This window comes from Eleginops maclovinus, chromosome 3 (genome assembly GCF_036324505.1).
Source record: "Eleginops maclovinus isolate JMC-PN-2008 ecotype Puerto Natales chromosome 3, JC_Emac_rtc_rv5, whole genome shotgun sequence".
In the NCBI taxonomy this organism is placed as follows: domain Eukaryota; kingdom Metazoa; phylum Chordata; class Actinopteri; order Perciformes; family Eleginopidae; genus Eleginops; species Eleginops maclovinus.
In genome coordinates, this window is record NC_086351.1 from 22718956 (window position 1) to 22731238 (window position 12283).

At 40.8% G+C, this 12283-nt stretch overlaps 1 protein-coding gene across 3 annotated transcripts in view; it reads right to left on the reverse strand.

Moving 5' to 3' along the window:
• Positions 1-11450, reverse strand: part of adcy3a (adenylate cyclase 3a) — a 35460-nt gene extending 24010 nt beyond the window's left edge. For 2 of the 3 annotated variants that reach the window (XM_063879656.1, XM_063879654.1), the window contains exons 1-7: positions 11258-11450; positions 9328-10551; positions 5311-5460; positions 1773-1903; positions 1456-1567; positions 634-761; positions 44-202 (exon numbers count right to left, since the gene is read on the reverse strand). In XM_063879656.1, the coding sequence (XP_063735726.1) occupies positions 44-202; positions 634-761; positions 1456-1567; positions 1773-1903; positions 5311-5460; positions 9328-10011 (1364 nt within the window). In that variant the 5' untranslated portion in view covers positions 10012-10551; positions 11258-11450. Of the gene's footprint in view, positions 1-43; positions 203-633; positions 762-1455; positions 1568-1772; positions 1904-5310; positions 5461-9327; positions 10552-11170 lie in introns of all 3 variants that reach the window. The other variant, XM_063879655.1, reaches the window with a different exon arrangement.
• Positions 11451-12283: the final 833 nt, after the last annotated feature.

Genomic DNA, 12283 nt, shown 5'->3' on the forward strand with positions numbered 1-12283 from the left:
TTTGGAAAACCTAATCAATAGATGTGCTTAATGGAGTTATTACCCTGGTATTCCTCCAGCCTCCATTTTGTTGGCCACAGTGACGTCTGTGGACCAGACGTCGTACTGCCAGCGTTTCTGCCCGAGTACCCCCCCCAGGACGGTCCCACTGTGCACTCCGACTCGCATGTCAACATCTGTCTGCGTTTTCTCTCTGACGTACCTGTGGATGGTTTCAGAAAAACAGCCAGTGTTAATAAAAGTACAACTAGCCTCTGGTTTCTAAGATATCTCATGTAGAGCAGCAAAGGGCATCAAAACTAAATGAAATCCTTTTGTTTTATGTTTTTTACTTTATCAAACAACAGTTAGACCAACAACATCAGAAAAAAGGCACATCCCTTCCATGTTCCATGCTAATTTAACCAAATTGTTCATTCCAAATTTGTTTGTTTTGTTTTCCATTTAAAGGCCACACCCGTCAGTCCAAAAAGATTAGTCAGAATCTATTTCAGCTTAATTATCATTGTGCACTTCACAGAAAAGTACCAGTCCATCAGTGAGGGATTCTACCCTGTTGACCCCCCCAACCCATCACATCAGAATCTATTTGACACTGACTGATCTGAGTTCTCTCATCCCCCCGGTACTCACGAGATAGCCTCCACCATGGCCAGCCCCATCATGATGGAGCACGCAGCGTGGTCCTCCCTGTAGTCAGGCAGCCCACAGATGCAGTAGTAGCAGTCTCCCAGGATCTTGATCCTCAGCTGGTGATATTTCTGACGGGTAGATGAGATAAGACGAGATAAGATAGAGACAACATGTCTAAATAGCAGGGATACATACAAAAATATCCTTTTGTTTCCTAGCGGTGATGGTAACAAAGGAATGGGTGTCTTTTTCTTTTTGGAGTTGTTTTTGAGGACAAATCTAGTCCATTGTGATCGGCATGACTGTGGCAGATCGGATACCAGCCAGAACTGGATCTGCATCATTCATTTGGAAATTCATCACTTCCTGCATCAGACTCATAATAGATGGCTTTTATCGCACAAGCAGTGCAACTAAAAAAAATACAGCCTGAGCATCCAAACCTGTTTTTAGATATATAAATCTGTATGTAAAATGATCATTTAAGGCCTGTTGCAACTTGATCTGGCCCACGGGGGTCCTGGGGAGGGTGGGGGTTCTTTTCTTTTCTTTTTTTCTTTCTTTGAATTATTTTTGTGTGTTTTGTAAGGGAACTGTTACTGTTACTGTAAAATAACATACAAATATGATCACAAATAAAAATAATTATCATTGAAGTCAAATATTCAAAGAGTATCACCATTGACTACATTACTTAACTGGATACTAAACACAATCCCAAATATAAAAAAAGATGGATACATTATTTTTTGATCAGAATATTTCTTATTTCTTGTAACCATGATGTCAATGAGATAATTGATGTGAGGTAGTGACACTCACTGCAGCCAGTTTGTCGAAGCGAGCGAAGAGCTCGTTGAGCAGTTTGACCAGCTCATGAGCGCTGCATGACGACGACAGCTGAGTGAAGCCCACGATGTCTGCGAACAGAATACTGCAAGACCACAGGAGACAAGGAAGTACATTAGTAATGACATCATGCTGCGACAGGAACTGAAACAGGATCATATTGTAATGAATCGTTGGTTAGAATCTGTGACCAGCAATCATGATTCATGTTACATTTGTACATATGGCTAAACACCAGCCTGATGTTGTCAGACATGTAGCACCCTGAGACCCACTGAGGAGCACGTTACCTGACGTTCTCGTGTCGGTACATGTACATGGTGTTGAACTGCTGCATCTCTTTCTGACTGGGTTCCTTCTTCATGTCCTGAAGCATCTCATCAGCTATGTGCTTTGGAAGGATGGAGAGCAGCAGACGCTCCTGTAAAGCACAGAGACAGAGGACATCATACACAGCTCAGGAAAAAAACAGGGATCATACTTCTATCAAAAATCGTTTTTCCTGTCAGTAACTACTTTATATCTAGAGACATGGAGTCAGCGTGTTGGCTTATTTTAGCAAAAAGCCTGAAAGTAGCAGTATGCTGGCTTTAATTGAAGTTAAGCATGAAGCTGCCAAGCCTGATTTCACTTTGAATTGTGTTCCTGGTTGCATCACTTCAGAACTGACTGCAGAATAAGGTCATCCAAAAAGCAATGACCTGTGGCTGGTTTCAATAATGTTTACAACATTGTTAGCAGTCCTCTTACTCTGTGCCTTTTTAATCAGTGTTACACTGTTAAGCCTTTGACAGCAGGCCAATGTGGGGCTATCACTGAGTGTCTGTGGCTCTAGTTTAAGTGTTCATGGCGCCTTTTCAAGTAAGCATGTCTGTTGAATTAGCTGCCAAGCACTTGCCTGCACTCTGATTGGCTGTTAAGCTAGTCAGCACACAGAAAGAGAAACAGAACGCAAAAGCCGCAAAAGCCACAAAACCCACAAAACCCACAAAAGCCACAAAAGTTTGATGGATAGCAATCAGTACTGACATTTTTAGGGTATTAACCTTACTTATTAACTGCATCTAGTCCGTGTCTCTTTTTCCTTCCCTTTGTCTCAATTTAAATTATGTAAATATTTATTGTAACGTGCATATTTTTTTAGTACTTCTACAGTGACATGTCTCCATTCTTTAATGTTCAAAAAGCTCTTTATTTTTCTCATACTGCCTGTGCTGCAGCACCTCTTTTCACCCTCTGTCTGAAACCAGAGCCCAGTCTGCTCTGATTGGTTAGCTGGCAGGCTCTGTTGTTATTGGTCAACCGCTTACAGATGTGTCGTTAAGATCCCATCCCTCAGTATATCACGTATTATATGTTGGAGCGCTAGCCAATAGAAGTTCAAGTGTTATATAGTGATGTCACTATGTTGCAGAAGTAAACAAAGTAGTCCAATGGAGGCGTTTCAGGAAAGAAACAGGGATTTTAGCCTTTGAATCTGGTGCCTGGTCCTCAAGTTAGCACAAGCGTGCATAGTTTGATTGGAACCTTTCCGACTAGGAAATAAAATCGTAATTTTGTGCATCAGCCATCTACTAAATGATCTGAGGTTTTGCTGAATGTTTTTTCAGGGCTGTCCTAACAGACTATGGTGTACATTCCTATTGCAACTAGTGTAAACAAAAGGTGAAGCTAGAACAATTGCTACGGTGATGGTGCCATGTTTCAGTTCCTTATACAATAGAGTGGTGCAGGGATGACCCGGAAGTAAGCTGCGCATGGGTTCCCCCAACAAAAAAAGTAGTGTGATTTGTCCATAGGATTTTGGAATATTGTAAAAAATAAGGTCTGTGGAAAACAAACCTGTTTAAGAAAAGCACTTTTTGTTCAGCTGGATAATCTCCACATGTCTACCCTACTTTTATAATTTTCAAATCATGAATGTAATCGCCAGAAGCAAAACGTTATGCTATAAACTCCTGAACTACAGAGGAGTACAGCAGGACTTCAACGTCACACCAATTTAAGATCGTTTCAACTGACTTTCACACGCTGGCATATTTTAACAAAGCTTTTCCTTTTAGCCACACTGAATTTAACTAGTAGTCATGGCTGTTTCAATCACCAGTCTGATATTGTTTTACAAAGATGAGCTAACAAACTTAGCGGGAGTGTTTCCGTGTTCGGCGTAATGACGTACAACGTGCTCGACAACTTCATTAGTCCTACTCAGCCACTTGTTAACAACCATCGTTTTTCAGACACGTAAACTCTTCAAAAACCACCAGTTGGAAGGGGGGTCACTGCTGATGTCTTTAATGTCGTAGAACAAAACGTGATCTGTCTCTTAAATTTGTGTCAACAACAGACCTTATTTCAAGCTATTTTCCAAAATCCTACGGAGAAATCCCACTGACTCTGAGACGAGGGTTTTAGGACTCGTTCCTGTACCACTCTATTGAGTCACAAATAAAGTTATATCAGGGAGGAGTGAAGTGCTGAGGAATACAGAAGGTGTGCAGAGCGCAGTCTTTGTTGACAGACACACACTGACATGACAAAGAACAAATCTTCATCAGGAACACAGGACCTGTGAACACGTGTTTTAGAAGCAGGCCTTCACGCAAATACACACACTGTGTTCATGGAAAGAGGGGGCAGCTTCCAGCATTCTTATCAAAGCTGACAGAGAGGCAGAGTAGCAGCCAGCGTCTGAGCGCCTGGCTCTGTGATTACAGCTGACAACGTCTCAGGAGGCCCGTTGCCATGTTAACCAGCAGCCACCGGATGCCGCTTGATTGGTTGGTGGCCCTCGTCTCCCCAAGCCCGGGCTTCTCCATTAATATTCTGAGAGGTTTTTTTTCACTCGTGGATTTATCTTCTCTCTTGTTGTCTTTTTGCCCTTCTCACAACACCTTCACTCCATAAGCATTCTCTGGCTTTTTCCTACTCCTCCGTGGGGCAAACCATCTGTTCTATAAATAGTCCGGTTGGAAAATGCCCAGAGCCACAGATGTGAGGGAGAGAGGAGAGGAGAAGACTGCTGAGAATACCAGACCCAAACAAACCAGCAGGGCAGTCTGTCGGGATTTGGCTTGAGAATCTGAGGGTCACCAGTTAAAGTCCCTGATTTGTTGGAACTAGAACAGGCACTGCCAAGGAGTGCTGTATAGTAGCATCCCAACACTAGCATGGGTTACATGGGGAGTTCAATTATTTCAACTCTCATAAATCATAAACAAGTCTAGGCTGATTTTCAGGTTTTTCTAACCCTCATTGCAAAATTCAAAAGCATGCCAACATGTAGCAAGTAGAATGTTAACCACAATTAGTTAAGCATGTTAGCATGCTAATGCTTTAGCACAGCTCACTCAAAGTAGTGGACACATTACACTGTTTGACTGATGATGGCAGAAGGTTAACACTGATACCAATTTCCTTTTTGACTATGAATGCCTGTACCAAATGTAATCATAATCCATTCCTATAATAGTTGTTCACTGTCGATTTCATAGTTTCATGAGAGTACATAAACTGGCTATCAATTGACACTTTTACAGTCCTACTAATATAATAATTTATTAAATATAATTATAATGAAATATATTAAATAAGTACCATATATATTCTTTCTGAGAGTCCCTTTCTGAGCTAATACATTGTCTTTGCTCAATTATCAACCCTTATTTTAGATTTATTTTTAGTACTTGTATTAACCAGGCTTGCTCGTACCAGAAACCCAGCACTGGCTGATTTGAAATGATACTGGAACTGTATACAACCCCCACAGTGAAAATGTTTTATAAACTGACACATGGAGACATCCGAGTGTTCAGTTTGACCTCTGACCTGCTGCTGGCTCTGCTCCTCCAGGTTCAGTTTGACCTCCAGGGACTGTCTGGCCTCCAGAAAAGCCTTCCGATGCTTGCGGTCAGCCATGTAGTACGACATGACGCCCACAGTGATGGCACAGACATAGATCACTATGTTGGCCAGTAGCTGGAAAAAAATAAAACAATGAAACCGTCAAGGTCTAGTATTTAACACATTAAGGGCATACTTCATTACATTTCAGGTCGGATAACAGGTTTTTTTAATCTAATCACCAACAAAAGTAATATGGATAGTTTCCTACTTCCAACTTGGCAAAAAAAAGATTGAATTGAATAAAGTGTGTTTTATTTACATGTATAGCATCTGGGGTCATTATCTTCTTCCATTAAAGCATTTACAATAGTTTTTAAACAGAATCCTGATATGGATGATAAATATGTATCTGTGATAATCCATTAATAGATGTTCTCATAATCGTAACTATTGTCAAAATAATTCAAAATGTTTGCCTTTTTTGAAATCAAACTAAGGTTTAATTAAGAGTTAATGAGCTCTATTGATCATAAATTCCAAAAACAAAGTAAAGCTTATGATGATGAGCTGTAATTCAGTTGGCTTGAAAGCTGTAACACAGATTTGGGTCATGATTTTTACCGTAGGCTTTATAAACAATCAAACTACGACACGGTGGTTTATTCAGAACAAATATGTCCATTCAGAGTGGAAGCAAAAGAGCATCCACTCTTTTGTGGGTAACACGTTTGTCCAAGTTGCTGCTGGATAAGGCAACTTATTGGACAAAACAACCGCTCCGGTCCAACCTAGTGTTTTGCTTAGCTGTCCACTACACATTTACCAGGTCCAGGACAGGTAGGAAATCAAGGTTATGTAATAATCTGCAAGAAGCAATAAAATATCCGTCATGTACTTCCTCCAAATATGTAGGGAGACATAGTGGGTTAACTTTTAGCTGCGACCAACAGTCTATTTAGTTCTTATCTGGGATTCCTGCTGGTTTGAGTGTGTTGCTGCTGTCTGAATGTCGATTACTTGATAGACATGTCCTAGAGGGGCGAATATGAAAAACAAAAGGTCAAAATGTTAAGAGTTTTAGAAACCAAAGGTAAATATGATCATTCTCATTTTAAGAGGAAATATAATGCTCATTTTCAGGTACTTTCGCCTCATGCGGTCTTATCGTGTTGTTTCATGTTTGGTTTAAAGGGGCCTTATTCTGCTTATTTTCAGGTTCATTTATTTTTTTGTGCCTTCACTGTGACATGTCTCCATGCTTTAATGTTCAAAAAGCTCTTTATTCTTCTCATACTGCCTGTGCTGCAGCACCTCTTTTCACCCTCTGTCTGAAACCAGAGCCCACTCTGCTCTGATTGTTAAGCTGGCTCTGTTGTGATTGGCCAACCGCTTACAGATGTGTTGTTAATGTCCCACCCCTCAGTATATCATATATTATGTGTTGGCGCGCTAGGCAATATAAGCTTGAGTGTTACATTGTGATGTCACTATGTGGCAGAAGTAAACAAAGGAGTCCAATGGAAAGGGAAAACCCCCCAAACAATTTTGTCATACTGTTATCATCCTCATATTATATTCATCAGCACACACCCTGATAAAGGCTTCACCTTCGTTTAAGACCTCATGTATCTTCCCATTTATCGGCCTGTTTTACAGATTGTCTGAGGAATCTGGTGCCTGGTCCTCAAGGACCTGTTTGACTGTGAATAAGGAACTTTATTTTTCAGGAGGGTTTTGTTTGTTTTTTGTTATCTGGTATTAAGTTTCCTTTGTAATTAAAGAAACATAACATGTTTTTTCACAAAGGCTTTATGTAAATACAATGTTTAAACAGATCATTTGAAAACTTATATATGACAGAATGCATAAATATGGCAACAATTTTGCTCTGTGGGATTGGACACAGTACAGTCCTTGTGGTAGCTGCAGATTATGTTGTTAGTGAACAGTTTTTTGACCATATTAGCAAGCTATTTTATGAAATGGATAGTTCCACCTTCAGCTTTGTTGATAAAGTTCAGGGGAGTCTCAAAAAACCCACAAACGACTGCACAGCGATCCATGCACAGAAAGCGGTATAAATGTAAAACTTTTTTCTGTATGTGGATTTTATTTACATGTATTTGAAATGGAACTCATTTGTGTGTATCCTGAAATACAAGTATGAATGATTTTGTGTGCATTTGTGTATTATGAGACTGATCTGACCCCATATAAGCAAATCCGTACAGTACCAGGCTATTTACGGACTGATGGGAAGATAACTCTACTTGTTGCTAAAGTAACTGCTAACAGCTGCTAACTGTAGCTGCTGTTAGCTAGTTAGCTAAGTTAGCCAATGCATCTTGCGCCCCTATCAGCTAATTCAACCACATGGGTGCCAAAGAAGGAGCAAAGTAAAACCCCTTATTACTGAGTTACCTGTCGTCAAACATGCCTCTCTGTCAGCCAACAGGATTGCTAGAAGCATGGCGGGGAACGTAGCGCATATTCAGCGCTATTGGCTACTGTTAACTTGAACAACAGGTCTATGCTTAAGCGCACCTATATGAACTCAAATAGAGCAGTGCAGAGTCCTAAAACCCGGAAAATACTTTTTTTTACAGTTTTGTTTCTCTCATGTACACAACTGTGGTTGTGAGCCAGAAATATGGTCTGTGGTCAACAAAAGCTGAAGTGATTTTCACATTTAGTTTTATGACATTCAATTTGTCAGTAAATACCCCACCTGTGAATCTCTGAAGCTTCCATGTGTCTTAAATCAACATTTGCTAACAAGTGACTCCTAAATGTCATCATGGCTACACAAGTCTGCCTTTAGCTTAGCGGGCTGATGAGCAGCCATGCGACCGTGATGTATTTTGTTTATAGCCTAAAGTTAGCTTTTTACTGCTGGTGATTGCATTTTGGTTAGAAAATTAAGAGTGGTGTTGATATGTGGAGATTATCCTGCTGAGCAAAACATGGTAAGTATTAGTATTTTTCTGCAACATACTGGAATCCAATGGAAGAATTCCATTGCTTGGTGTTGATGCTAACTTCCAGGTCAGCCTACAAAAATGCGTAATCTCAGCAACACTCTTTAGCACTTTGCTAGCGCTATCATGGGCAAATTCCAACAAAAATAAGCTCCTTTATTTTTCCCTGTAGTACATGTACGTACTGTATATGACTTTCAGAAGTTTTTGATTGAGCATGCATTTTTTCGTGTTCGTTTTCAAAATAGAAGTAGTTCTATTTGCAGAGGGGTAAACCCATAGGTTGTGGACATGGGAGCTCTCCGAAAGTGAAGCAATTTCTTAATGTGCCACTGCTGGCTTGCCTCACCCCGCCCACTCAAAATGCAATGAAAGACAAATAGGAATCATTAGTGAACCTAATTTACTACAATTGTTTTAACTGGTATCCGATTTGAGTGTTGAGTCTAGACTTCTCTCTTAGAAAAAAATGTGGTGGACATATCAATGGCAAAACACTGGAATATAAACAGTGCTGTGAATATTTGGGCTTTGAACATTTTAAACAGTCCACAAATCATGCAATTCACAGCATTATGCATGACACTAATCCATGCATGGGAATGGTTCTTTATCAATGTGCTTATATTATGCACACATGGTTTGTGCAGCAAGACAAAAGGTGGACTTCTGAAGTCTTTCTTGCATATTCATAAACTTTCACTTCTGAGCAGAGTAAAAATATACCATGATCATATCTGTTATACCTGTTGTATTACACCCAATCATTACCTGATGTAAACCTTTATAAAATGATGTATAAAACAAACAATATTGATAATGACTTTGAGTTAGGTATCAATCTCAAAATTGGGTATCATATGTTGAAGAACGATTCGTCTGTAACAGTAAATGTTAACTTTCTTCTACTGAATTCCTACTTCTTGATGAGGAGAGGTCTCTGCATGAGATTACACACCAGTAAATGCATTTCAGTACAATCAAAAACTATCCATCCACACCACCTCCATCCAACTCTTACCTGTCTTCCAAGTGCGGCCCCCTGGATGTGTTCCTGTTGCTGCTGGGCAATCGTGACGCCTAGAACCAGGGTGTGGACCCCGCAGGACACAGTGGTGATGAGCACGATGGGTGTCAGCCTCAGAGGCAGAGTCAGGAAAAAAGAGAAGCTGAAGAAAGCCTGCCAGCCCACCGTGTCACTGGCCTGGTGGAAGCGGGCATAGTTCAGTCCCAGGTAGCAGAATATCTGAGCCGCTATGAGCACCCACAGGGCGTAGGGCACCACCCGTCTCGATATGCGGTCTGGAAGCAGCCCAAACCGGCACAGTAGGTAGAGGACAATATCGGCCGCCAGTCCCACTGATGCCACCAAGACAGAAGCCAGCTTGTCAGTGGTGTAGACCACCGCACACATGACGATGATGTAGCTGTCAAAGAGGGCGGCAAAGACGACCAGCACCAGCAGGGTTTCGTGTCTCTGCCGTCTGAAGTAGGTCTGGTAGAGGTTCTCCAGAGACTCAGGCGCGAAGGTGAGGCGCATGAACCGCGGCAGGCAGAGGCAGCATCCTGAGCTCCGAACTGTGACCTCATGGGTTCGCCCAACCGCCTGCCCGGGGTCAGAGGGCAGCGTCACAGAGCAGTCTGCAGAATACTCCGCAGAGTACTCTGGCTCGGAAAAGGCTCGGTTCCTAGGCATGGTGCACATTCAGAACATGCTTCCTTCAATCAAATTTTTTTTAAATGTGTTGGTCTAAGGACGAACGCTGAGAAAACTCAGGTATTCATCATCTGCTTGTTTTTCTTCTGCTAATGAACCGGCGTATCCCCCTGAGGTACCACATATGTGGCATGAATCACAGTAGTGTGTTGATTGTCAGGACCCGTGCATCGGAGAGAAGTCTTCTTACATAGCTACGTCATTTGTGGTCACACCTTCCAGCGCTTTCAGTTGACTCAGTTAGTCCTGTGTCATATGCACACATCGAGTACGCCTACTCATTTTTTCAGCAACGTGATCCAAAGAAATGTGCACCTCTCGTTTCCTCATTCAGCTTTATAACTGTGACTGTTTCACCAGCTCCTTTCCACCTTTGTACAAGGCAGCTGTGCACCATGTCAGAGTTGTTGATTTCATTAAAATCGGATCGAATGTGTTGTTGTTTGTATGACTCCCTCTGTCTCCATCATCCCTCTGTTTTGGACTGTTTATTGCATTTTGGCCTTCCATAGTCCCTCTTCACATGGCCTGAATGAAGAAAAACAAATAAGGAATACATTCACCATAATCTCTCAACAAACAGAGGCATATGTTTAGCATCCTAGCAGCTGATGCTCAGGTACAGAGCAGTCTGATCCCTGCAGCTGGCCCTTCTTCTCTGCAGAGACACAGTCACGCCAGCATCCATGGCAAAATCTGCTCTCCTGTTTATTTTCATATATTAATGGCGTGTGAATGGCAGCAGAAGGAAATACATTAAAACCACACGTTTGGAGCTGACATGTGTCATATGTATGCGTAATTGGAATATTTCCTTATATTAGCAGCTTTTCCAGGGTCTGTCACACAGGGACCGGACTCTGTGCTGCAGGCCTACCTAGCTACATGTTGCGCTGTGTTGAATACACAGGCTGTGAAAACACTTCACTGTCCACATACATCATGTTCACCTCCACAATAAGCTCATTTCCTGAGCTGTCTCTAATGCCACTGACTTATCCAACAAACCTGTTTTAATGCTGGCTTTAGCTGCCTTAAGCCTTAAAGTATGTATATTTTACAATTAATTATGTGATTTTAATATTTACTTCGGCTTAAAGCTGTCCAGTAACAATGTTTCCGATGGTGGTTTGTAATTTCAATTCACCTGACATGCTGTACGGGGATAATGTGTCCCCATTATTCCAGATGCTGTGTAAACCATGTCCATTATCTACAGGCTGCTGATGCTCACCGTGTGAAGCCAGATGTCGTCTCCTTTAGATGCTGACGGTAGTTCCCTCACTCCTCGCAAAAACAGCAGCCGGGTTTACACATATGAAATAGTGCTGACGAAATAATAAAAAAACAAGCTCTTAAAAAGTCGCCTCGACGTTTACACCGAGCCCCGCTTCTGTCCTGGGTGTTTTCCGCAAAAAGAAACCGCTTCACCGTCTAGCTACAAGCACTTAAAGCACCACTTCCGGTTACTTTCAAAATAAGACAAATGAGAACTTTCACTTTTTTTAAAGTTAGAAACAAATACCATTTAAACATCAATTTTAATTTGTTTAAAACTTAATCAGTGGCTTTGAATTGCATTTTAATGTAAAATGCTCTTTTATATAATATCTCAATTTGGATACAGTAGTCTCATTGAGATGAAAACCAATCATCATCATAATTGAAATAAAAACAAATCTTTCTGAATAAATAGTCATGCTTTGTAACAGTATCAGTTTCTGTAAAAAAAAAATATATATAATTACATACTGTTAGGTAAATTACATTGCATAAGTTCTATGTTCCTGAAATTAAAATGAGAATAGTTTTGGTGGACCCAATATTTTGGTAGAGGTGAGTAAAAAACATTCATTCTTGATCTTGAAAATGATAATCATACCAAAAAAACTGATCATAAAGGATGCTTATTAGCCTTTTCCGAGATTTCAACATAATCTAATAGGCTTGAGCCTAGACCTTTAAATACGATGGAAAGCCTTTAGAGGACTTTGATTCAAGATTTGCGGTTTGACGTCATCTCAGCACAGGCCTGTTAGCTACCGCTCAGTAGTTTTCATGAATTTCATAGGCTTTGTTGCTCTATATTACATTAAACACCCTCTATGAAGTCCATTCTGCATCTTTTCAATGTCTACATTTGTATTCTCTCTTCAAAACGACAGTAAACACACACAACAATTGCGGCATGAGAAAAGGCTAGGAAAATCAAAGACCTAACAATCTTTTACAGACAGCATGGAAGAATGTAATATATTAA